We start from the raw sequence: 27,997 nt of genomic DNA on the forward strand, positions 1-27,997 counted from the left end.
TTGACTGGAGCAGCTCTAGCAGGGCAGAAATTTGATGAACTGACTTATTGGAATGGAGATTGCATGGCTATGTGCTCGATTTTATACACAATGTCAGCGACGGGTGTGGCTGAAATAGCCGAATCCACTCATATGAAGGGGTGTCCACATACATTTGTATATCTTGTGTATCTGTTCAACACACTAACACCAATCATCAAAATGTATAACCCCCCACCTTACTTTACAACAGGCTAAGTTATAATTGTGTTTAATCGTTGATATATTACTGAACTCATAGTGTTGGCTTAATTGAGCTTTAATACACTAATAATTTGGGACCGGAGTAGATTTTGACCGGGAACCAGTAGCCAGTAGGAACTTTCTATGCACAGCAGTGTTTCCACTCGAACAGTAAGAGAATGAGTACACCACGGTCACATTGAACTGTCGATACAGAACACAAATATAAGTGTAAAAAACAGACATGTTTTCAAAGAAGTTTGGACGTCTTATCTTAAGGTTTTGTACCCGCTGTTCAACAAGTGTGGTGAATGGCACTCCTACTTCAACTCGGACTACAGTCAGCTGGACTTCAGTATGTAAACATCACACGCAGTTTCTGGAGCGTCGCTCTCAAATGGGTTTCGCGCATGTGAGGTATGGTTTTAGTTAGCAGATGTGGTATGAGTGTCTTAGCGATTGCACGTGGACTCAGTTTCTCTAACTAACTCCATGCTAACGGAAAATGTTTTCGTTCCAGGTCGTCTTTTTGCAGTCGTACTGAGCATCTCAGAAGGGCGCTGCGTGGGTTTTCATCACTAGACAAGAATGCAAACGGGGAGGGGCCTACGTGAATAGAAACTAGTTTCCGTTGCGAAACGTTTTGCTACTGTGTGCACTAATTATTACATCCCAGGGTTGTATTGACAATTGCAAGCATTAGAAAAACTGATTATTCCGAATACTCTCCAGTGTTATGTAGACTGTTTAGCTTCTGTGTGTGCCATGCCCTACCGATAAGTTCGACACGTCATGTAGAAATAGTGTTTACGTGGTGATCGCGTCACGTGTCAGTTTGCTTGTAACATGTTGACCAGACCTGATAATTTATGCACGAAAGCGCACGCGGTTTGGGTTCCGTATAAGTTTATTATGAATGATCTTATCATGAGCACATTACACGGAACCCAAACCGGCTGCGCGCGTGCGCTATCGTGCATACGTTTATTTTGTCCCCCTACACCAAACGCGATCAAGACACGCAGGTTAAAATATCAAAACAAACTCGGAACCAATGACATTAATTTGGGGACAGGTCGAAAAGCATTAAACATGTATGGCAATTTAGCTAGTTAGCTTGCACTTGCTAGCTAATTTGTCCTATTTAGCTAGCTTGCTGTTGCTAGCTAATTTGTCCTGGGATATAAATATTGAGTTGTTATTTTACCTGAAATGCACAAGGTCCTCTAATCCGACAATTAATCCACACATAAAACCGAATCGTTTCTAGTCATATCTCCTCCTTCCAGGTGTTTTCATATTTGAACTTATATGGTGATTGGTGTAACGGATGTGAAATGGCTAGCAAGTTAGCGGGTACGCGCTAATAGCGTTTCAATCAGTTACGTCACTTGCTCTGAAACCTAGAAGTAGTGTTTTCCCTTGCTCTGCAAGGGCCGAGGCCTTTGTGGAGCGATGGGTAACGATGCTTCGTGGGCGACCGTTGTTGATGTGTGCAGAGGGTCCCTGGTTTGCGCCCGAGGTCGGAGCAGGGGACGGTTTAAAGTTATACTGTTACATTGGCATCTACACTTCCATAGTATTACCACGACAACCGGCAAAACAGTTCGTCTTTCAATCACCCACGTGGGTATAACCAATGAGAAGATGGCACGTGGGTACTTGCTTATATAAACCAATGAGGAGATGGGAGAAGCAGGACTTGCAGCGCGATCTGCGTCAGAAATAGAAAGGAGTTCTATTTTAGCCCTTGGCAACGAGAGCAGTGTGGGTGCAATAATTGAATAACATTTTTTTTTTTTTTTTTTTTTTTTTTTTTTTTTTACCGTTATTTTACCAGGTAAGTTGACTGAGAACACGTTCTCATTTGCAGCAACGACCTGGGGAATAGTTACAGGGGAGAGGAGGGGGATGAATGAGCCAATTGTAAACTTGGACATGGAAACATGGATTTCTACATTTATTTTGCGACGCTTGCGCACGTGACGTGTCCGGTCTGCATGTTAAAAACATCTACATGTGTTTCACACGTTAGTTTAAGTGTCTGTTTAGTTTATTATTAAAGATCTCCCCATGAACGGCTTACAAACGTCTACAGTAATCCCTCGTTTATCGCGGGGGTTACGTTCCGAAAATGACCCGCGATAAGTGAAATCCGCTAAATAGATTTTTTTTTTTTTTTTTACAATTAGCAACTATTACATGTATACAAATACAGTGACTCACGTGTAGGCCGTTTCACTGCTCTTCAGACTGGGCCGCTGCATCCTGACTGCGCTCTGCAGTGTTCTCTTCTTCTGAAGCCCGCGGTGCAGGTGTGTTTGTTCGGGAGAAGAACATAGTGATAGGCAGCTGTTGTCGCTCTTTTTTCTTCTTTGCAAAAAGATCCTTGTACACCGACATGCCACCATCGATTACGTTGGAGAACTGTAATGAACGGCTCATCAAAGGGTCCCATTCCTCAGCTACTCGCTTAAGTTCAGTGGCCATTCGCACCATGGTTGCTAAGCGATGTACGTACACATAACTGCACGAGACGACAAAATGATAGCACAATTCGTAGCATGTTTTGATACAAGAAGCGGGAGTGAGTTTTTAGCGAATCAGAATGCAGAGCACAATGCACCAAAAAAAAAAAAAATGCATTATGAAAATCCGCGAAATAGCGAATCTGCGATAAGTGAACCGCGAAGTGGCGAGGGATCACTGTACATGATTTTGCAAAAAAATATTTTTAATTGCGATAGTAAGGTAATCAATTAAATTTGTCGATTTAGCTAAAATAGGGCTATTACCTCAATGCAAAACTTATTAGGCTAGTTGATATCGCAGCCAGCCATCATTATTGTGTAGATATGCCATTTTCTCACATCAATACAGACACATGAGCTTTTTTGTTAGAGGTAGCCCTATTCAGAAACAAGAGGTTATCAGACACAATCACTCACTTTAGGCTATACATTTCTGTGGAGATGTCTTATGGTTAAAAGCAGGGTTCAAATTGAGGGGGTATGTGAGGATATAGGCCAAACCCTTGTCATAGAGACAGGCAAAAAGCATATGCTACTACTTGTTTTCTTAGCCATAGGAAAAGCAATAGTTCAGATTATATAAAGCGATCTAGGCTATAACAATGATTAACTCCACGATTACTTCCGTATAGTCTACTAGCCTATAGGTCTTGTTCAGCCTCAACATCACAGGAAAATGATGGTTTATTATATGCTCTGCAATTTAGAGGGAAACGATGGTTTATTATATGCTATGCAATTTAGAGATAAAAGCATTTTATTATTCAGCAGAATCCCATTGAATCAGGCTGTTCATTTCAGTGCAGTTGCGTTCTTACGCATATCGTTAGACTAAACGGAACCGAAAACACCCCAGCCTGTTCTGATCACAGATCATGAAGAAGCCTGAACATTTCAGCTGTTTGTCATTGATTTAGCCCACAAGCACCTACAGATTTGACACACATAAAGACCTTTATTTAATCTGGATTTGACAAACAGAAGCCTGATTAGGATCCTGACTTTCCATGTCATATTTGTTACCAATTAGGCTAAATGTATTCATATTAATTTGCATATGCTAACCATTGTGATTAATGTTATGCTTAATCTTATGCTTTTTATGACTAAACAGGCATCAGGGTAAAAAATAGAGGTCGCCCGATTTAATCGGAATGGACGATTTTAATTAGGGCCGATTTCAAGTTTTCATAACAATCGGAAATCGGTAATTCTGGACACCGATTTTGCCTATTTTATTATATATATATTTTTACACCTTTATTTAACTAGGCAAGTCAGTTAAGAACGCATTCTTATTTTCAATGACGGCCTAGGAACGGTGGGTTAACCTCTCTGCGCACAGATCCCTTTAGTGGGATCATTTTCCTAAACAATCGCTGAATTGCAGGGCGCCAAATTCAAAAATTTTACTACAAATATTTATAATCATGCAATCACAAGTGAAATATACCAAAACACAGCTTAGCTTGTTGTTAATCCACCTGTCGTGTCAGATTTTGAAAATATGCTTTACACCGAAAGCAATCCAAGCTTTTGTGAGTGTATCAATCAATGCTAGAACAGCTAGCCCCAAATTAGCATGGTCACGAAAGTCAGAAAAGCAATAAAATTAATCGCTTACCTTTGATAATCTTTGGATGTTTGCACTCAGGAGACTCCCAGTTACACAATAAATGTTATTTTTGTTCGATAAATATTACTTTTATAACAAAAAAACGCCATTTGGGTTGCGCGTAATGTTCAGAAAACCACAGCCTCGTTCCGTTCGACGAAAATTCCAAAAAGTATCCGTAATGTTCGTAGAAACATGTCAAATGTTTTTTATAATCAATCCTCAAGTTGTTTTTAACATACATAATCGATCATATTTAAACCGGACCGTAACCTATTCAATAAAAGAGAGAAAGAAAATGGAGAGCTACCCCTCTCGCGCGCAGGAACTAATCAAAGGGACACCTGACTAGTTTTGAAAAATCTCACTCATTTTTCAAAATAAAAGCCTGAAACTATGTCTAAAGCCTGGTCACAGCCCGAGGAAGCCATTGGAAAAGGAATCTGGTTGATACCCCCTTTAAATGGAAGAAAGAACGGGGAATGAAACACAGATTTAAAAAAAAAAAAAAAAATCACTTACGGGTTAGATTTCCTCAGGTTTTCGCCTGCAAAATCAGTTGTGTTATACTATTTTGACAGTTTTGGAAACTTTGCAGTGTTTTCTATCCTAATCTGTAAATTATATGCATATTCTACGATCTAGACCTGAGAAATAGTCCGTTTACCTTGGGAACGTTATTTAAAAAAATTAAATAATAATAAATCTGACCCCTAGCGTCAAGAAGTTAACTGCCTTGTTCAGGGGCAGAACGACAGAGTTTTACCTTGTCAGCTCAGGGATTCAATCTTGCAACCTTACGGTTAACTAGTCCAACGCTCTAACCACCTGCCTCACGAGGAGCCCGCCTGTTATGCGAATGCAGTAAGAAGCCAAGGTAAGATGCTAGCTAGCATTAAACTTATCTTATAAAAAACAATCAATCAATCATAATCACTAGTTATAACTACCCATGGTTGATGATATTACTAGTTTATCTAGCGTGTCCTGTGTTGCATATAATCGATGCAGTGCGCATTCGCGAAAAAGGACTCGTTGCTCCAACGTGTACCTAACCATAAACATCAATGCCTTTCTTAAAATCAATACACAGAAGTATATATTTTTAAACCTGCATATTTAGCTAAAAGAAATCCAGGTTAGCAGGCAATATTAACCAGGTGAAATTGTGTCACTTCTCTTGCGTTCATTGCACACAGAGTCAAGGTATATGCAACAGTTTGGGCCGCCTGGCCCATTGCGAACTAATTTGCCAGAATTCTACGTAATTTTGACATAACATTGAAGGTTGTGCAATTTAACAGGAATATTTAGACTGATGGATGCCACCCGTTAGATAAAATATGGAACGGTTCCGTATTTCACTGAAAGAATAAATGTTTTGTTTCGAGATGATAGTTTCCGGATTCGACCATATTAATGACCTAAGGCTCGTATTTCTGTGTGTTATTATGTTATTAACTAAGTCTATGATTTGATAGAGCAGTCTGACTGAGCGATGGTGGGCACTAGCAGGCTTGTAAGCATTCATTCAAACAGCACTTCCGTGCGTTTTGCCAGCAGCTCTGCTGTTTATGAATTCAAGCATATCAACTCCTGAGATTAGGCTTGGTGTAACTGATGTGAAATGGCTAGCTAGTTAGCGGGGTGTGCGCTAATAGTGTTTCAAACGTCACTCGCTCTGAGACTTGGAGTAGTTGTTCCCCTTGCTCTGCATGGGTAACGCTGCTTCGAGGGTGGCTGTTGTCGATGTGTTCCTGGTTCGAGCCCAGGTAGGAGCGAGGAGAGGGACGGAAGCTGTACTGTTACACTGGCAATACTAAAGTGCCTATAAGAACATCCAATAGTCAAAGGTATATGAAATACAAATGGTATAGAGAGAAATAGTCCTATAATTCCTATAATAACTACAACCTAAAACTTCTTACCTGGGAATATTGAAGACTCGTGTTAAAAGGAACCACCAGCTTTCATATGTTCTCATGTTCTGAGCAAGGAACATAAATGTTAGCTTTTTTACATGGCACATATTGCACTTTTACTTTCTTCTCCAACACTTTGTTTTTGCATTATTTAAACCAAATTGAACATGTTTCATTATATATTTGATGCTAAATTGATTTGATTGATGTATTATATTAAGTTAAAATAAGTGTTCATTCAGTATTGTTGTAATTGTCATTATTACACATACATTTTTAAAAATCGGCCGATTAATCGGTATTGGCTTTCTGTCCTCCAATAATCGGTATCGGCATTGAAAAATCATAATCGGTCGACCTCTAGTAAAAAATAATATAATTTCAATGCCCCTCCCCACACATTAATGTTGCTTACCTTACAGATCAAAGTCAGCCAATTTCCACTCCGTTCATATGTAAATACTTTGATTCATACACTGGCTTGTCTGGCTGGCATGTTTTAATTTTATACAGTCCTTCCCTTATCTACACTGAAGTAATATTGATCCTCTATTAGGATTTAGCTCATTAGTACACCCTTGTGGTTGAATATATCTATTGTATGTCTTATAATACAACAATGTTGAACTGAAAAATACCATCAAGGGATACGTTACAGTTTACAATAGTGAACATCTTATGAAACAGCTGTGAAAACCAATCTGGCAATATTTTACATTTAAATACATCAACTTTGATATTTTTTGTTGGTACATGTGTGTCGATTTACTTTCAGATTTGTTGTACGCTCACATGGCAATCATAGACTGAAATACTGAATTCTGGTGTGTGGACTAGAGAGGAGGTGGGTATTGTGTGGCTGGGAGGTTCTGCCTGTCACTTGTTTTCATCAGGTAGTCAGTCTTGGAAGAGGGAAACTGCAAAGTCTAGGCGCTGCTGCCCTGCAGTGCTAGTGTTTTTAGCTAATCTGTGCATCTCACATTGTGCCCAGTATGATAGTTTTCTTGCTCTTTCTTAGCAGTTAATGACAACATGACAATAACAGGAGCTGATGTAATGAAAAGTTGGAGGGTGGTTGGTAATGGAGGAAATCAGGTGGATCCATGTCTGGGTATTAGGCAGAAGGTCATGGAGAACAGGAGCAGAGTTAACAGAAAAGGGTTGGAGAGACGTAAACAAGCAAACACACAGGTTAAAGGATTCAGGTATGTAAACAAAATACAGGTATTGAATTATTTACATGTTTGATTAGACATGCAATGATGTTAATGGCAGACAGAAAAGAAAGGATACATGTCCAATTTTCTATGTCAGTGGGGTTGATAAGGGTGGCAAGGGATGGTCCCTGGAAAAGATAGAGATAAGTTGTGAGAAACTCCAGGGTGGTGTCATACACCTTAACAGCACCTACCTGGATGTAGTTAAGGACTTGGTGGAATGTATATTCTTTAGGGTTAGGTTTTACTTAGCACTGTGTGTTCTCTCCCAGGTGCTTGTAAGGGCATAGATGACATACCTGTAGGATTCCAGTTGAGGTTGTTTAATGACGCTGATTTACAGAGCAGTAACGGCACAGCACAGTGTATGGCTTGACAAGTTTCTTAACTAAGAGTGTGTGGTTCTGAAAAGGGGGAAATTAAATATAATAGTAAATGGCAGGTATAGGCTTAATACAACCTCCAATTACATAAGCTGTACATAATATGGCTACAATTGGTTCTGCCGCACAGGGCAATACAACATGGCTGTGACTTTACTAATGAATGATCAGAGGAGTGCAATTACACAGCACTACTGAGCAGCACCATCATCCTCACACACATGAACTTGAATGTATAATGCATCCCCAAGGCTCATTGCTAACAAAATACCCACATAATCAGTATACATTCATATAACCAGACGTTGAAATGCTAACGTTGAATGTCTGAAATGAGATGACAGAAACCACAGGGTTTTAGCAAGCTTACAGTTGCTTGCTTGCGGTAAACATGCTCATTAGCATAACACAGGAGTGCGTCCACAACACATGAATTGTAAGAAATATGAACTCGCATTACTTTTGGATGCACATTGGCCTTGGCTCAAGCAAAGAATGCTAACTATATATAGGTAATCAAAGGAGATGGCTGGAACTTATCACGGCTTGTGTACTTTCTCTAGTTACTTCCTTCACCTCAGAGATCGCCCAGCATGCTCTGCTCCGCATCACCGTTGGGCGGAGCTACAGCTCTCCTATGATGAACTAATATCTACGCTCAGTAGTCTTTCCTACACTGGAAGTGGCGGTTATTTAACGTGAACAAGTGGTTCGCCTTGAGATTGGCTGTTTGGAGAAACCCCTGGGCCAGTGTTGGTGCTGCTGACAGCATGGCGATGCCGCCCACCACAAGGTGGCAAACGCAAATAGTTATCATCTGAGGTTTTTAAATTCACCTTAATAGATGTTGACCCTAGATAGGAGCACCAAGCTTTCCCGGGTCTCGTCTTTCGTCCTTTTTCCAAGCCATGTCAGTCGCCCGGATGTCGAAGCACTTGGTCCCTTTTTGAATCTTCTCTGGTGGCTCTCCTTTTTCTCATGCGCCCTGTCCATGTTCAGTCTCACCTTGATTATAATAGAAATACATTGAATTATATTTCGTATTATTACAAATGTATCTCTTGGAAGGCCAGAAAATAAATGAACAGCAGATAATGTTTACCTGGTCAAAAACCTCCACAACCTTCTCAGTCCGTGCCTGAAGGTGGTCCTCGAAGGTGTTCTGATCTGGTTCGACAACTTCCAACACATCAGGTGGAGTATCAGTGACCTCAAAGTACGCTATACAAAAACAGCAATGTAAAAACACTAAGTCAATCACAATTTTTTTTTTATACTACAGTATATGCAATAATGTTATATACAATTGCATTGTTTACGCCAGTAAACTGCTGCGGCTCCCCTCCATACAGCAGGCGATAGGGTCAATACACAGGAGGCCTGGACACTGCTGTGTTGTGTGCAAAGATAATTACCTTCAGATTGTCCTTCCAACATTCCTGGTACCCATCAAGGGACTTGCCCATGGCAGTCCCGTTGGTCCGTTCATCCAAACGTGGAGTCACCATACAAATACACATTCACATGAAATATAACACACTGTACTACTCACTGTTTTTCCTATTTCCGCTCAGTGCGACAACAAGCAGTGCAGCAGTAATGAATGAGTAGGAAAGTGTATCTATAGGCTTGCGTTTGTTATTATTCGCGGCTTGGGTCTTTTTTAATATCAAGGAATATTTCACTTTCTCTGTTCATAGGAGTAACAACATGAATTTGTGCATGAGGCAGAAATAATGTGGTGCGACTCGAGTTTCGCCATCAGCTGGAAGACGGTGTCCCTTTTTGGTCAGTGCCAGTGGAGGAAAGGGAGAGTGACCATCAGATGCAGGCACCATCAGCCCAGTAAAATAAAAAGTAAATTATTTAAATGTATGCTCACTCAGCTGCGCCTCACAAGTAATACAACAATGGATCTATTACCGGGGTGATCATATAGCCTACCTGGAAATATATATATTTTTAAATGTCCCGAACCACAATGCATTGGCAGGTAAATTCAAGCTACGTCAGTATGCTGTATTGGGCCTATAGGTTACTGCACAAACCTCATTGCTACAGTAGTGTTTTTAATTGGTTAATGTTGCATAGGCGTACAGTTTCGTACTTCAGGATTGGTGGGTCCCCTGCGGGACGTTGCGCTAACGTAGGCTAAATCGATTAGCATGAGGTTGTAAGTAACAAGAACATTTCCCAGGACATAGACATATCTGATATTGTCAGAAAGCTTAAATTCTTGTTAATCTAACTGCACTGTCCAATTTACAGTAGCTATTACAGTGAAAGAATACCATGCTATTGTTTGGGAGCGTGCACAGTTTTGAACATAAAAGTTATTAATACACAAATTAGGCACATTTGGGCAGTCTTGATTCAAAATGTTGAACATTGGATCAGTCTAAACTTTCCACATACACTGTTGCCATCTAGTGGCCAATATCTAAATTGCACCTGGGCTGGAATAATACATTATGGCCTTTATCTTGCATTTCAAAGATGATGGTACAAAAAATAAAAATACATTCTTTGTATTATCTTTTACCAGATCTAATTTGTTATTCTCCTACATTCCTTTCACATTTCCACAAACATCAAAGTGTTTCCTTTCAAATGGTACCAAGAATATGCATATCCTTGCTTCAGGAGCTACAGGCAGTTAGATTTGGGTATGTCATTTTAGGTGAAAAATTGAGAGAGAAAAGGGGTCCAATCCTAAAGAGGATTTATTAAGTCATGTTAATAAAAAATCAGAGCGGTAGATCTCGGCATGCATTTTGACTCAAAGTGATCTTGACTCAAAGGTTGATGACTGCTGCTATAGTACAATGGCATGTAGGGGTAGTGTATTACAATGTAAATAATATTGCTTACGTGTGTATATTTTCATTTACAATTTAATTCATCCATTAAATAAATAATACTAGCACATCAAATTACGTTATTGTACACTAGCCTACTCCGCTATCGACACAGTAAATAATATTGCCTATGTGCTTTCGACAATACGTTATCAACTCAATATCAACAAAATTATTATTTTCAAAAAACAAATTTGCCTTAACACAGTAGACCTAAATATTTCCTAACGATATCACAACTTGAATATAGCCTACTTACTTCTCAATTGGATCAAGAACATCTTGGTAATTCTTTTCATCGTCTAAAAGGAAAATATCTGGGGCAGACACTCGAAAATCGCTTCTGCAACTTGTAAAATAAAAAAAAGAATGTCTATGTTTCCGTCTAGCTCTCAAATACCGTGCCAGACTCTCACTCTATGAACGTTCACTGCTAACACTAAACTTAATCATTTTACATGTATAGTTGGTGGAGACATCCCAAGGACCCAGATTTGCAAGGACCATCTGGAAAACGTCTCTATTCGACTGAAGGGACATCCCAAGGATCCCAAATAGCACCTTTTGAACTCCTCTATTCTTCTGAAAGCCACGGACACAACTCATATTGGTTGTCTGATGTAGGCTACTGGGAACTGGTAACAACACAGTCTGATTGGCTAACAACATTTAGATCCGTATACAGCGAGATACCATGCCATGAGGTGTTGAAGGAAAGACAGATTACCTATAGATTGGACATAATCTTTTCTAGGCCATTAGCGATTAACAGGAAATACACAACCGTAGGCTACACTATAGCTCAAGGTGGTAACATCGGAATGTCTGCTTGCACGGAAAAATTGTATGTTTCTAACATTTATGGTTGAGATTTAATTAATATAAATATATACTATGCACATTATGACTTTCATTAACACACGACGCAGACGTTAGTAAGGCGTGTCATGTCAGTCAGACGTTCTTTGCTAGGCAACAGCCACATGGCTGTACAGTTGCCTAGACTTATGTCTATTATCACCCCCCCATAGGTTTCCATAAAAAGCAGGAGAAACCGCTTCTCATCTGTGGTAGGCTAAGTGATACGCCTCCGCCTGTAATTTTTGATTTGTAAGGGCGGTGTCATGTTTACCATCGAAGCTGCTTCACTCAACTCTTCCTCACTCTCCACCGCTACACGGTTTAGTTAGCTTCTTAGCTAGCTGTAACAATGTTTATTCGCCTTAGCCTATTTAACAAGCTCAAACCAGCTGATCTGCCACGATGGATATCAGAAATTGGCGTTTGCCAAAGTACCCAAACAAAGCCAAAAGGAGAAGGAGAGTAATGAGCAGCAGCGTCAACCACTGAGGCCGCCGCCAAGCCTAGCAGCAATGATGGTGTCGAGCTCCACATGCAGAGCTTACCCACCCTTCCACAAGCGCCACCAGGATAATGGCTCCACAGCCCCTCCACCTCCGACTGTTCCTGATGATCTTGGAACAGAGTAGAAAGCCACGGTTAGCTTAGAATCCTACCCAAGCTGCAGGTTTTCAATCCAAAAACTTTAATTCAATAGCAACTGGTTCATAGGAAGAGAGTGACTGGAATACTCGGTTACTGCAGCTGCGTCATTTTGTTTCCCATGTCGAAAGTTCTGTGTTGGGTCCAATGCTAACGCAGACAAGGCCTTCACCCAAGCTGGGTATTCTAACTAGAAGCATGCTATTGATGGTACCAAAGGATCTGACACTGCTCGCCCAAATATGTATTTATTCTTAATTCCTTTACTTTAGAAGTGTATTGTTAGATATTACTGCACTGTTGGAGCTAGAAACACAAGCATTTTGCTACACCCGCAATAACATCTGCTAAACATGTGACAAATACAATTTGATTTGATTTGCAAGGCACGCATCAAGCAAAGAGCATTTGAAATGCACTGTGAAAAGAAACAATTTTGAAGTGCTATGGGAACATTGGTGTCAACACTTGTTAGTGACGGGCAGCTGGCAAGAAATCGCACAATTCTGTCGATTTGTGGACATTGACTTCCTTAATTCAAACCAGTAACCACTGAGGGGGACATTGGACATAAGAGTCGAGTAGAGGGTCGCAGTGGACTTTGTCTATGATGGAATATACTCTCCGAAAGACAAGGAACTTGGCATGGTGTTTAGCACCATAACCCACAACGCCACATACACGTCACACAATATTCAAAATGAAATCACAGGGCTCATGAGGGGGGCTACATCCACTTTGACAAATGTGTTCAGTCAGCACAGAAGAAGCATGCTACACCCTAGGAAAGTTCAACTAATCCAACTGGCATTTGAGGGGAAAGATTTCGGGTAGAATAGAATGATCGATTACTCAATTTCCGCAGAGCGTCACAGAGGCTGAAACTCTTCTAAAAAGGTAAACAATCTAGCTGGTTGGTTTTAATAAAAATATTGGTTGTGTAGCCAGTGGTGTCATTTCAGCAAATGGGTTTTCAAAGGTCTTTCTGTAGTGTGTAGGGCGCTGTCCATGGTGCTGATAGAGCGCAGCGGCGATTTCACACCAACCTGTCACTTTCAGCATTTAATTTGCATTATTTTGGTAAGACATTCACATGGGCTGTTTGTAATGGGTGAATTACCCTGTCTATCTTGTAGCCTATATTTATGACCAAAATATCCTTGTTTAAGTGTGTAGGGCGCTGTCCATTGTGCTACTATAGTCCAACGGAGATGGGTTGGTGCAAAATCTGTAGCCTGTCACTTCAAAAGCACTCAATCAATGGTCTCGGAGTCTCAGCATTTTAACTTGATGTTTAATGTAGTATAGCGTGAGCAGAATTCAATATAATTCCAATGCATGAACACTCATTGTGCGCCCTCACTGCACCCTCAGTCAATTTATCCTGCTGTTGGGTCTGGTGTGTTCACTAACCAAAATGCATTGTGAGATGTACGCTGTGTGACTGCAATAGAGACGACCTGGGACGTCCCCAATGTCTAATACATGTCAGTATTTGAGTGCTTGGTGACAATTGTTTTGCATCTGTAGGATTCGCTCTGCCTCCAAGACCACTGTGGACCCAAATGAGGTGAAGAGGTTCCAGCTTCTCGCCAACAAGTGGTGGAACGAGCAGGGAGACTTCGCAGCCCTCCACTCAATGAATGACCTCAGGGTGCCTTTCATACGGTGCGTGTGTTTATGCCTGTAGTTTATTCACCCAATTGCATATTAAAGATGCCACACTCATCCACTGATTTAGGGCTACTTTAGACGTAGAATCTATGTCAGAGTCAGTTACAATCCTTCCCGGATCCACCTGTACCCGAATCCCCGAGACCTGAGCGGGTCTGGCCTCCATAATTCTAAATAATGTCATGGGTCTGATATTATTGTCACGGGTCTATGGTATGTGTAATTTGAACTGACTTGTCCGGAAGAGCCCATGCAGATCCGAACACTGCTGAGAGAGAGAGAGAGAGAGAGATTTGTTAAATTATGCTAATGCTCTTGCTTTTCACAAGAGTGGCGTGTGTAGCTTGTTGTTGGCCAACCATAAATCATCAAAGCGGCAATAAGCTACAGTCATAGAGCCTATTTTTGTAACTGTAGGATGAGAAAGCGCATGCACTGCAACCACAGTTAGCCTAGCTAGCTTACGTTAGCTAGCTTAACTAGCTTCTCCCGGTTTGATGCAGTTACAACAGGTACTACTTAATCATTGCTATGGCAGCTATTAGTCTACTATAGCGAGTCGGCTTGGTTGGTTGCTGTCTCCCTCCTCCCCGTGTCACTCACAGTACGGCCCCTCCCCCGCCTACTAGAGGGGCACCTCTCTTTCACTGATGACATTCGTTACGTGAGCTAAAATGTCAGGGCCAGGCAGTATAAGTTATTGACAGACCCCAGTTGATCCATGTTACATTGAGACAAAAAGCTCAGAAGTGAGAAATGCCTGAAGTAGGTGTGAGGTCAAAAATATATATATATATATATACATTTTTATGTATAGGGATGATACAAGGGCAGATGATATGGAAGGAGTTGATTCTGCCTCGGCAAATCTGAGGGTATTTCGGTTGATAAATCCAAGCTGGCGTAGCAGTGTAGACGTCTTTGTCCTGTCGTGTCCCGTGTCCCTTGTATATATCTTTTTACATCTTTTTCTTCGCATATCTTTTAAAAATACTTTCTTAAACCTCAACTTCTAAATACTCTCCTGCAACCCGCCTCACCCAATGTGGCGTGGATCTGCTTTTTTCTAAAGTATTTCTATTTACTTCTGATCTGGAATCCATCTACTGAAGATAGCCAGCTAACTGCCTACCAGCTATCAGTTAGCAAACCATTGCTAGCGGTCATCAGCTAACCTTTAGCTCGGAAAGCTCTCGCTAGTTCGAACAACGTGACTAAAACCAGAGCATAACAGACCTATTTCTCTCCATATCCCCGGATTCCTACCACAAACTCTGAACATTTTCATCTGGATCTTCGCAACTAGCTAACCACAATCCCGGGTGACCACTCCTGGCTAGCGTTTACATCCCGGAGCAAGCACCAATTAGCCTGAAGCTAGCCCGGCTAGGGCTCCTGTGCTACCACTGAAGCCCACTCCTGGGCTACAATATCCGGACCCCTTTACTGCCGGTACGGAGCACGGAACCCCGCCGATCCTCTACGACTGGAATACCGACATAATCTGCCCGAGGACTCCAACAGGCCCCTCAGGCGTGTCGCCCGCTGAAGGCCCATCCTGCTAACCTACTAGGCCTGTTAGCTACCTAGAGCTACCTGGAACCCTGCTAATTCCACGACTGGTCTATCGACGTCACCGCACGAAGAGGCAAAAACAGACTTCCCCCCCCATCGCGACGTCCCCCAAAGGCTAACTTGCCTGCCCCGGTCTGCTAACTGCTAGCTTATCTTGCAGCTAGCGCAACCAGGAAGCTAGCACCAGTTAGCAAACACAATTCTACAATTCACAACCTCTCTTTCGCCATCGCTATCCGGCTTGGATTTTCTGTCGACACGACCACGTCTGGTCTGCAGACGTGCCCTCAACCGGTGCCCTCAACCGGCCTCCGTCTGAGCAGACCCCCTCCGTCTGAGCAGACCACCCGCCGGGCTACTAACTTTAAACGCGTGCTAGCTTAGTGGAGGCCTCACTGCTCCATCTACGGCTGCCCCCTGGACACTATGATCACTTGGCTACATAGCTGATGCCTGCTTGACTGTCCATTAATTCATGGTACTCCATTCTGTTTATTTGTGTTTTATCTGTAGGCTCTGTGCCTTAACTCAGGATCTGTGTGTAGTTAATCCGACCCTCTCTGCCTAGTCGTCGCCATTTTTACCTTCTGTTGCTGTGTTAGCTGACTAGCTGCTGTTATCTCACCTGTTGTTTTAGCTAGCTCTCCCAATCATGACCTGCAATCACTTTATGCCTTATTGTATGTCTCTCTCAAATATCAATATGCCTTGCATACTGTTGTTCAGGCTTGTTATCATTGTTTTGGTTTGCAATGGACCCCGTAGTTCCACTCTCCGTACCTCCGTACCTCTGATACCTCCTTTGTCCGCTGTACCCGTGCCCCACCATACCCTGGTCTGCACATTATGCCCAGAATCTATTCTACCACGCCCATAAATCTGCTCCTTTTATTCCTTGTCCCCAGCGCTCTAGGCGACCAGTTTTGATAGCCTTTAGCCGCACCCTCATCCTACTACTCCTCTGTTCCTCGGGTGATGTGGAGGTAAACCCAGGCCCTGCATATCCCCAGTCACCCTCATTTGTTGACTTCTGTGATCGAAAAAGCCTTGGCCTCATGCATGTCAACATCAGAAGCCTCCTCCCTAAGTTTGCCTTACTCACCGCTTTAGCACACTCTGCCAACCCTGATGTCCTTGCCGTGTCTGAATCCTGGCTTAGGAAGGCCACCAAAAATTCTGAGATTTCCATACCCAACTATAACACTTTCCGTCAAGATAGAACTGCCAAAGGGGGAGGAGTTGCAATCTACTGCAGAGATAGCCTGCAAAGTTCTGTCATACTTTCCAAGTCTATGCCCAAACAGTTCGAACTTCTAATTTTAAAAATTAATCTCTCCAGAAATAAGTCTCTCACTGTTGCCGCCTGGTACCGACCCCCCTCAGCTCCCAGCTGTGCCCTGGACACCATCTGTGAATTGATCGCTCCCCATCTAGCTTCAGAGTTTGTTCTGTTAGGTGACCTAAACTGGGATATGCTTAACACCCCGGCAGTCCTACAATCTAAGCTTGATGCCCTCAATCTCACACAAATCATCAAGGAACCCACCAGGTACAACCCTAAATCCGTAAACAAGGGCACCCTAATAGACATTATCCTGACCAACTTGCCCTCCAAATACACCTCTGCTGTCTTCAATCAAGATCTCAGCGATCACTGCCTCATTGCCTGTATCCGCCACGGGTCCACGGTCAAACGACCACCCCTCATCACTGTCAAACGCTCCCTAAAACACTTCTGCGAGCAGGCCTTTCTAATCGACCTGGCCCGGGTACCCTGGAAGGATATTGACCTCATCCCGTCAGTTGAGGATGCCTGGTCATTCTTTAAAAGTTACTTCCTCACCATATTAGACAAGCATGCTCCGTTCAAAAAATGCAGAACCAAGAACAGATATAGCCCTTGGTTCACTCCAGACCTGACTGCCCTCGACCAGCACAAAAACATCCTGTGGCGAACTGCAATAGCATCGAAGAGCCCCCGCGATATGCAACTGTTCAGGAAAGTCAGGAACCAATACACGCAGTCAGTCAGGAAAGCAAAGGCCAGCTTTTTCAAGCAGAAATTTGCATCCTGTAGCTCTAACTCCAAAAAGTTCTGGGATACTGTAAAGTCCATGGAAAACAAGAGCACCTCCTCCCAGCTGCCCACTGCACTGAGGCTAGATAACACGGTCACCACTGATAAGTCCGTGATAATCGAAAACTTCAACAAACATTTCTCAATGGCTGGCAGCCCCGCCCCCCCCGCTGCTACTCGCCCAAGCCTCCCCAGCTTCTCCTTTACCCATATCCAGATAGCAGATGTCCTGAAAGAGCTGGAAAACCTGGACCCATACAAATCAGCTGGGCTTGACAATCTGGACCCCCTATTTCTGAAACTGTCCGCCGCCATTGTCGCACCCCCTATTACCAGCCTGTTCAACCTCTCCTTCGTATCATCTGAGATCCCCAAGGATTGGAAAGCTGCCGCTGTCATCCCCCTCTTCAAAGGGGGAGACACCCTGGACCCAAACTGTTACAGACCTATATCCATCCTGCCCTGCCTAGCTAAGGTCTTCGAAAGCCAAGTCAACAAACAGATCACTGACCATCTCGAATCCCACCGTACCTTCTCCGCTGTGCAATCCGGTTTCCGAGCCGGTCACGGGTGCACCTCAGCCACGCTCAAGGTACTAAACGATATCATAACCGCCATCGATAAAAGACACTACTGTGCAGCCGTCTTCATCGACCTGGCCAATGCTTTCGACTCTGTCAATCACCATATTCTTATCGGCAGACTCAATAGCCTCGGTTTTTCTAATGACTGCCTTGCCTGGTTCACCAACTACTTTGCAGACAGATTTCAGTGTGTCAAATCGGAGGGCATGTTGTCCGGTCCTCTGGCAGTCTCTATGGGGGTACCACAGGGTTCAATTCTCGGGCCGACTCTTTTCTCTGTATACATCAATGATGTTGCTCTTGCTGCGGGCGATTCCCTGATCCACCTCTACGCAGACGACACCATTCTGTATACTTCTGGCCCTTCCCTGGACACTGTGCTATCTAACCTCCAAACGAGCTTCAATGCCATACAACACTCCTTCCGTGGCCTCCAACTGCTCTTAAACGCTAGTAAAACCAAATGCATGCTTTTCAACCGTTCGCTGCCTGCACCCGCACGCCCGACTAGCATCACCACCCTGGACGGTTCCGACCTAGAATATGTGGACATCTATAAGTACCTAGGTGTCTGGCTAGACTGCAAACTCTCCTTCCAGACTCATATCAAACATCTCCAATCCAAAATCAAATCTAGAGTCGGCTTTCTATTCCGGAACAAAGCCTCCTTCACTCACGCCGCCAAACTTACCCTAGTAAAACTGACTATCCTACCGATCCTCGACTTCGGCGATGTCATCTACAAAATAGCTTCCAATACTCTACTCAGCAAACTGGATGCAGTTTATCACAGTTCCATCCGTTTTGTTACTAAAGCACCTTATACGACCCACCACTGCGACCTGTATGCCCTAGTCGGCTGGCCCTCGCTACATGTTCGTCGTCAGACCCACTGGCTCCAGGTCATCTACAAGGCTATGCTAGGTAAAGTGCCGCCTTATCTCAGTTCACTGGTCACGATGGCTACACCCACCCGTAGCACGCGCTCCAGCAGGTGTATCTCACTGATCATCCCTAAAGCCAAAACCTCATTTGGACGCCTTTCCTTCCAGTTCTCTGCTGCCTGCGACTGGAACGAATTGCAAAAATCTCTGAAGTTGGAGACTTTTATCTCCCTCAACAACTTTAAAAATCTGCTATCCGAGCAGCTAACCGATCGCTGCAGCTGTACATAGTCCATCTGTAAACTACCCACCCAATTTACCTACCTCACCCCCATACTGCTTTTATTTATTTACTTTTCTGCTCTTTTGCACACCAGTATCTCTTCTTGCACATGATCATCTGATGATTTATCACTCCAGTGTTAATCTGCTAAATTGTAATTATTCGATTTATTGCCTACCTCAAGCCTTTTGCACACATTGTATATAGATTCTCTTTTTCCTACCATGTTATTGACTTGTTTATTGTTTACTCCATGTGTAACTCTGTGTTGTTGTCTGTTCACACTGCTATGCTTTATCTTGGCCAGGTCGCAGTTGCAAATGAGAACTTGTTCTCAACTAGCCTACCTGGTTAAATAAAGGTGAAATAAAAAAAAATTAAAAAATAAGATATGCTATATTCTTCACAGCTAATCCAGAGCATCATCATTCATCCAGCCTATAGTAGCAAATCCCTTTCCTTCCTGTCTGTGACCCGGCGGTGATGAGTCTGTGGTGACAGTGTGACTGAGGGATGTCAGACTCAACACTGATGTGTCTCTGCCCTCAGGTTGTTTAAACGAGGGGACAACAGCACTGATTTGGTTGGTTTAGCATCAGAATCCTCCTTTTTTGGGGCGGATATTATTTGTTTTATTTACTTACGCTAGTGTAGCTTGCTAGCAGAAACCATCAAAAGCATTGGAGTTGTGTGGTGAGATGGGCTGGATGGGTAGTGTTAGTTTCCGAAGGGCGTCCAGGCTAAAGCTCTCTCCCTGCAGCCCACTCAGGCTTTCTCTCCCGCTCTCTGTGCCAAGGCTGTGGGAGATCCCGTGGCAGGGCAGTAATGAAGGAGACACATGTGACTCCTCGCCCGCTCCATGTACATCTTGCCTGGGGGGACAGCAGCCAGAGTGTAGGGGATGGAGATGGTGGGTCAACGGAGGGGAATTGAGATGGAGGGGATGGCGCTGTGAGATTTCAAGTTGTAATTTAGCTGGGGGATTATTGGAGGGCGGCGTTTGTCCTGACGACTGTGTAGCCAAGGGGATTGTGACAGTAAGAGGTGTGGGGAAACATGGAGAGCACACACACAAACAGACTAGGGATAGGCAGGAATTTGACATTTTTTGACTGTTCGAGTTCTTGAATGGGAGAAAAGAAATCCAGATGTGTAAAGCTGATTGACATACCCAAGACGACTCAAAGCTGTAATCGCTGCAAAAAAGCCTTCTACAAAGTATTGACTCAGTGCCGTGAATACTTATGTGAATTAGATATTTCTGTATTGTCAAATGTGCTCAAATTTCCAAAAACATGTTTTCACTTTGTCATTATGTCTCAAGGCTTAAAAATCATTCTTTAACCTGTCTCCTCCCCTTTATCTACACTGATTTTAAGTAGATTTAACAAGGGACATCAATAAGGGATCATAGCTTTTTGTTAAACATATATATTTTTTAATTTAGGGGGTAGATCAGCTTTAATATTGCAGATTGTGGCTTCTATCAGTAATTCTCTGCATCATTTCCAATCCCCCATGTATTTTATTTGGTGAATATACAGTCAACAAGTCAAAAGTTTGTACACACCTACTAATTCACGTGTTTTTCTTTTTTTTTTTTACTATTTTCTACGTTGTAGAAGAATAGTGAAGACATCAACTATTAAATAACACATGGAATCATGTAGTAACCAAAAGTGTTAAACAAATCAAAATATATTTTAGGTTCTTCAAAGTTGCCTTGATGACAGCTTTGCGCTCTTGGCATTCTCTCAACCAGCTTCACATGGAATGCTTTTCCAACAGTCTTGAAGGAGTTCCCACAAATGCTGAGTACTTGTTGGCTGCTTTTCCTTCACTCTGCGGTCCAACTCATCCCAAACCATCTCAATTTGGTTGAGGTCTGGTGATTGTGGAGGACAGGTCATCTGATGCAGCACTCCATCACTCTCCTTGGTCAAATAACCCTTACACAGCCTGGAGGTGTGTTAGGTCATTGTCCTGTTGAAAAACAAATGATTCAAAGCGCAAACCATATGGGATGGCATATCGCTACGGAGTGTGGTAGCTATGCTGGTTAAGTGTGCCTTGAATTCTAAATAAGTCACAGACAGTGTCACCAGCTTGTCACTCCGGTACCGCTTGCTGTGCGGTAGCAGAGAAGGAATCAAATCAAAGTTTGTCAAATGCGCTGAATACAACAGGTGTAGACCTTACAGTGAAATGCTTACTTACAGGCTCTAACCAATAGTGCAAAAAAGGTATTAGGTGAACAATAGGTAGGTAAAGAAATAAAACAACAGTAAAAAGACAGGCTATATACAGTAGCGAGGCTACATACAGACACTGGTTAGTCAGGCTGATTGAGGTAGTATGTAGATATGGTTAAAGTGACTTTGCATATATGATGAACAGAGAGTAGCAGTAGCGTAAAAGAGGGGTTGAGGTGGTGGGTGGGACACAATGCAGATAGCCCGGTTAGCCAATGTGCGGGAGCACTGGTTGATCGGCACAACCTTGGCCCCAGTGATGTACTGGGTCGTACGCACTACCCTCTGTAGTGCCTTGCGGTCGGATGCCGAGCAGTTGCCATACCAGGCAGTGATGCAACCTGTCAGGATGCTCTCGATGGTGCAGCTGTAAATTATTTTGTGGGTCTGAGGACCCATGCCAAATCCTTTCAGTCTCCTGAGGGGGAATAAGTTTTGTTGTTCCCTCTTCACGACTGTCTTGGTGTGCTTGGACCATGTTAGTTTGTTGGTGATGTGGACGCCAAGGAACTTGAAGCTCAACCTGCTCCACTACAGCCCCGTCGATAAGAATGGGGGCATGCTCGGTCCTCCTTTTCCTGTAGTCCACAATCATCTCCTTTGTCTTGATCACGTTGAGGGAGAGGTTGTTGTCCTTGCACCACACGGTTAGGTCTGTCTACCTCCCTATGACATTTTGGCCAATGCATTAAAAATGAAAAACATACCTTTTATTTACATACGTATTCAGCCCTTTTGCTACCTGACTCGAAATTGAGCTCGGGTGCATCCTGTTTCCATTGATCATCCTTGATTGGAGTCCACCTGTGGTAAATACAATTGATTGGACATGATTTGGAAAGGCACACACCTGTCTATATAAAGGTCCCACAGTTGACAGTGCATGTTGGAGCAAAAACCAAGCCATGAGGTCGAAGGAATTGTCAGAGACAGGATTGTGTCGAGGCACAGATCTGGGGAAGGTCTACCAAAAAATGTCTGCGGCATTGAAGGTCCCCAAGAACACAGTGGCCTCCATTCTTAAATGGAAGAAGTTTGGAACCACCAAGACTCTTCCTAGAGCTGGCCGGCTCTTTTAGTGGCCCATCCAGAGCCTGGACTTGAACCCGATCGAATATCTCTGGAGAGATCTGAAAATAGCTGTGCAGCGACACTCCCCATCCAACCTGACAGAGCTTGAGAGGATCTGCAGAGAAGAATGGGAGAAACTCTCCAAATGCAAGTGTGCCAAGCTTGTAGCGTCATACCCAAGAAGACTCGAGGCTGTAATCTCTGCAAAGGTGCTTCAACAAAGTACTGAGTGAAGGGTCTGAATACTTATGGAAATGTGATCTGTATTTTTATGGGGTGATATCTGTTTTTTTATGGGGTATTTTGTGTAGATTGAGAACAAGCAATTTAATGAAGTTTAGAATAAAGCTGTAGGGTAACAAAATGTGGGAAAAGTCAATGGGTCTGAATACTTTGAATGCACTGTATGGCATTGGGGATGGGGTGGAAAGAGTGGTAGTGTGTGTTCATAGCATGACCTCTGACCTCTTTCAGGGATAATCTGTTGAACGCACATGGCGGGCGGCGCCCGGGGAAACCCCTGGCAGGGCTCAGAATACTGGACGTAGGCTGTGGAGGGGGGTTGCTCACTGAGGTAAAATGTGTGTCTTTTTGTGTGTGTATGAATGAGATAGATATGCAGTCTGATGCCGCTGTGGACAACAGACTCCTATCCCCATACACTTGCTTGGAAATTATTATTATTATTTTTTATTGCAAGCTATCAAATCAGATTTAGCTTCACTTTGAATGTAGCCTGTACAGTACAATTCTGCTTGTGATGCAAACCTTTTCCTTGCTCTACCAGTTGCTAATAATGTTTGAAATGTAAAATACATTCATATTTCTTCTCAATTTCACTGGTCAGGGTTTGGTGGAAAAGGACAGCTGGTCATTTGTGTTTGATAACTTCACATCGACAAAGGATTGCATTTGTTTCCTTGCTCTTACTTGAAGTGAACACATACCAGCTGTTTTGATTTGAGGAGACTACTTCAGGTCTGACATAGCTCTATCACACAGACAAACGCACACACACACACACAGTCTGTTAGACTATGGACTGTATGCGTCCGTCTCAGAGGATCGTGTAGTTAGGGAAATTATTTTCAGAAGAGATCAGCTGTGGAAGGATGGAGATTGGCTGCGGGCGAGCAGGCAGCACTAAGGTGTAAACACGGGTGTCAACAGCATACAAAAATTGACTACCCTCTCTGTACCCCACACATACAATTATCTGTAAGGTCCCTCAGTCGAGACGTGAATTTCAAGCACAGATTAAACCACAGAAACCAGAGAGGATTTCCAATAACTCGCAAAGAAGGGCACCTATTGGTAGATTGTTGTAAGTAAAATAAAAAAAGCAGACACTGACTATCCCTTTGCGCATGGTGAAGTTATTAATTACACTTTGGATGGTGTATCAATACACCCAGTCACTACAAAGATACAGGTGTCCTTCCTAACTCAGTTACCGGAGAGGAAGGAAACTGCTCAGGGATTTCACCATGAGGCCAATGATTTTAATGGTTGTGATAGCAGAAAAGTGAGGATGGATCAACAACAATCGTAGTTACTCCACCATACTAACCTCAATGACAGAGTGAAAAGAAGGAAGCCTGTACAGAATCAAAATATTCCAAAACATGCATCCTGTTTGCAATAAGGCAAAAAAAAGAGGAGAGCGGAGTAGCAGAAGTGGCAAAGAAATGTACTTTTTGTCCTGAATACAAAGCGTTATGTTTGGGGCAAACACATCACTGAGTACCACTCTTTATATTTTCAAGCATGGTGGTGTCTGCATCATGTTATGGGTATGATTGTCTTCGGCAAAGATTAGGGAGTTATTTAGGATAAAAACAATTAATGGAATAGAGTTAAGCACAGGCATAATCCTAGAGGAAAATCCTGGTTGTCTGCTTTCCACCAGACACTGGGAGAAAAATGTACCTTTCAGCAGGACCATAACCTAAAACACACAAGGCAAAATATACACTGGAGTTGCTTACCAAGACGACATAGAATTTTCCTGAGTGGCCTAGTTAGTTTTGACTTAGATTCTCAAGCGGATTTATGGCAAGATATGAAAATCGCTGTCTAGCAATTATCAACAACCAACTTGACTGCGCTTTAATAATTTTAAAAAGAATGGTTAAATATTGTACAATCACGGTATGCAAATATCCTGAAGACTTACACAAAAACACTCTCAGCTGTAATCGCTGCCAAAGGTGATTCAAACATGTATTGACTCAGGGGGTTGAATACTTATTTAATCAAGATATATTAGTGTTTTACTTCAATTCCACAATTTATTTATTTTTTCTTTGGCCTTGATATAACAGGATATTGTGTGTAGGGATCATTGACAAAATTTGACACTTAAATATATTTTAATCCCACTTTGTAACATAACAAAATGTGTAAAAATTCAAGGGGTGTGAATACTTTCTTAAGTCACTATGTATAAACTCACTTCCTCCCAGCCCTTGGGTAGACTGGGGGCAGATGTACTAGGCATTGACCCGGTGGCAGACAGTATTGGGACAGCGGAGGTACATGCGTGGCATGATCCAGACCTGCGTGGCAATGTGCGCTACCGTGCCATCACTCTGGAGGAGCTCTCTGAAAAAGGGGGGCAGGGAGCGGGGCAGTTTGATGCAGTGGTGGCCTCGGAGGTGGTGGAACATCTGGCTGACCTGGAAACCTTCACACTCTGCTGCAACCAGGTGCTCAAGGTGGGTCATGTGACTCGTCTCACATTCTACACACTCATGACTGTTCTCTCGCTTCATTGAGTTATCCGTGGTGTTTGGGTGTGCGTGATTTGTACTATCGACTATCTTTTGGGTTGACCTCTTTATCAATCCGAGGGCCAGATGCCTCCAATCTCCTGGGTCAGTGTGTTGGGAGGACAAATTAGTTGAAAAAGCACATCTTCCTAATCTCCTCTAATACCATTGCATCCAGATTCTCACTCTCTCTGGCCCAAATCTCTCAGCTCCTCTTTTAACACTGACCATCATAAATTATAATTTGTTCTGTACAATGTCATGTTTAAAATAGCTTCATTGGTTGATATGTAAACCAGCTCTCATCTCTCCATGTTACAGTTGTGTGTACAGTCTCTGTGTTAGATGAAGCATTCAAAGCCTGTCCCCTTTTACCTGATCTTTCAGTAGGTTTTTAAAATTGAATTCTTATCTATCAAACTTGTGTTGCTGCCTCTCAATTGTCAATAATAGAGCCATCCGAAGCAACACATCTGTTGGATCACATTCATTAGTGTACACAACAACAACAAAAACATTTTGCAACGGAAAAGGAAAATGAGCATTTCTTATTGGACCAGGTACCAGTCTAGGTAGTCTCTCCTGGTTTGGTGCCTTATGAACACAACCCTAGGTTGTAACGGTCTCCCTCCTGTGTGCAGCCAGGAGGCTCCCTCTTCATCACCACCATCAACAAGACCCAGCTGTCGTATGCCCTGGCCATCGTGGCAGCAGAGGAGGTGCTACGCATCGTGCCCAGCGGGACCCATGACTGGGACAAGTTTGTCAGCCCCATGGAGCTGGAGCGCCTGCTAGAGTCCAGTGAGTCTGCCTGCTTTTCATTCACATGCTGCTACTTTTCTTCCACACTCTCCTTTTAGCTCTTTCTACTGTGCCTCTTTTTGAAGGCATACTGGTGTCTATGTTTGGCTGTCTCGTTTTTTCATTCTCACTTTCCAATAGGAGGTTGTGTGTGTGACCCTCTCTCTTCTCTTTCTCATCCATTCTCGCTTTCTGTCTTTTCAATTGTCCCATTTTCTTATTTCGCATCCTCTTTCTCACCCATTCTTTCTCTATCCCTCTCTATTTCTCTCTGACCTATTCCTCTCTATCTCTACTCCGTCCCAGATGGTTTCCATGTGGAGTCTATCCGAGGGATGCTGTATAACCCTCTGTCAGGGGCCTGGAGCTGGACAGAGAGCACTAGCATCAACTACGCCCTGCACGCGGTCAAACTCGAGGAGGAACCGAACCTTGACGAGGACGACCCCGAAGACCCCACCGTGATAGTGGCCCAAGCTAAGGCCAGACGCTGGTACAGCTGACTTGACCGTGGGAGAGAGTTGTCATAAGTGGTCAGCTGCAGCACAGATCCTCTGATCTCTGAAGGAAAGGGCAAAGGACCTGAAAAACACAAAGCATTTGAGAAAGTTATAGTTCAGTGCTTGATACAAATACATGGTGTTTTCTTTCAGCCAGGCCATGATTGTTATGTGAGTTCACAGCATAATGAGTCCCTCTGAATTGCGTGAACTGTACAATGTCATCTGTAATGGTAGAAGTGTTCATCACCATGATTGACATCTCAGGTCTCTGATTTACTATTGAGCAAGATGTTTTCTTCAAATACAGTCACAATGTCTGTTCATCAAAATCCATTGTATGGATATTGTTTGACATGCTTATTATATCCTCCATTAGGAAAGAAATAGTTTCCTTTAAGATTCTCTGATCTGATGATTATTCCTCTCTAGTGTCATTTCAACAGTGTGAAGATATAGTCCAAATCAGTGATGTAGTGTTTCAGTTGTAAATCCTGTGCTGAAATTCAGGATCTGAGGGCTTTTTATATTAGAAAAGTCTTTAGATTTTCTGTCCAAATATTTCCTGCTAATCCCTGAAATATAGGAGGGGGAGATCAGGCTGCTTCGGCCTTGTCTTGCTCTCTTTCCCTCTACTCTGTAGCCATGGTGATTTTAAGATTATAATTGGCTTCTTGCTGAACTATTACATAAGACCCAAACAAGCCTCCAACTAAAATCATGCTTGCGAGATATTATTCAAAACAGACGCAATCATTGGCCGGATGTTTCAAGAAGTGCAGTCACAGTAGTGTATTTGATCCTCCACAGATGGACTGTGTGTTTCTGTCATATTTTTCCGTTTGCCCTTATATGTAGACAACGCCCAGGACTATGTGCTGAAATGCAAAAAGGTATGTTTTTTTCCCCTCATGACACAAATGTTGTTATTCTAGTCACATGCCCCACTGGCTTCTAACAAATTGCATTTAAAAGCTGCTCATTTTATGTCCAAACTTGGATTATGGGTCGATGTAGGCTATAGAACAGTCCAGGGCTGGTTTTCAGTCACATACTTAAGCAGAATAAGATTGCTCTGTCATAAATTTAGCAGACCCAAGTTTGAACAGGATGACCATGTACAATTTGTCCAATAAACTGTAGTCTACCTCCAGTGACGTGAGCGCCCACGAAGCCGCTGGAGTGCACACGCTTGCAGTATGGCTGTGCAGTAAGGATATTAGGCTGTATAAGCAGGAAGCTATAATAAACGGATTATTGAATACGATTTCAGA

General features: G+C 42.9%; 1 protein-coding gene across 1 annotated transcript; it reads left to right on the forward strand.

Annotated features, from left to right (window-relative positions):
* Positions 1-376: 376 nt before the first annotated feature.
* LOC129857796 (ubiquinone biosynthesis O-methyltransferase, mitochondrial-like) lies at positions 377-27,990 on the forward strand. The gene is made up of 6 exons (XM_055926379.1): positions 377-639; positions 13,782-13,919; positions 23,126-23,225; positions 25,117-25,368; positions 26,064-26,223; positions 26,530-27,990. Exons 1-6 carry the CDS (start codon positions 467-469, stop codon positions 26,724-26,726), a joined length of 1,020 nt encoding a protein of 339 aa, XP_055782354.1. The 5' UTR covers positions 377-466; the 3' UTR covers positions 26,727-27,990.
* The last annotated feature ends 7 nt before the right edge of the window (positions 27,991-27,997 follow it).

The sequence above is a fragment of the Salvelinus fontinalis genome, chromosome 6, assembly GCF_029448725.1.
Source record: "Salvelinus fontinalis isolate EN_2023a chromosome 6, ASM2944872v1, whole genome shotgun sequence".
NCBI lineage: Eukaryota > Metazoa > Chordata > Actinopteri > Salmoniformes > Salmonidae > Salvelinus > Salvelinus fontinalis.

What these genes read in the sequence shown, in the direction of transcription:
- LOC129857796 (XM_055926379.1), top strand. Translation starts at nt 467, where the DNA reads ATGTTTTCAAAGAAGTTTGGACGTCTTATCTTAAGGTTTTGTACCCGC. An exon ending in CTCAGGGTGCCTTTCATACG is followed by an intron (nt 13,920 to 23,125) that starts GTGCGTGTGTTT and finishes GACCTCTTTCAG; the next exon opens with GGATAATCTGTTGAACGCAC. An exon ending in GCTGCAACCAGGTGCTCAAG is followed by an intron (nt 25,369 to 26,063) that starts GTGGGTCATGTG and finishes TCCTGTGTGCAG; the next exon opens with CCAGGAGGCTCCCTCTTCAT.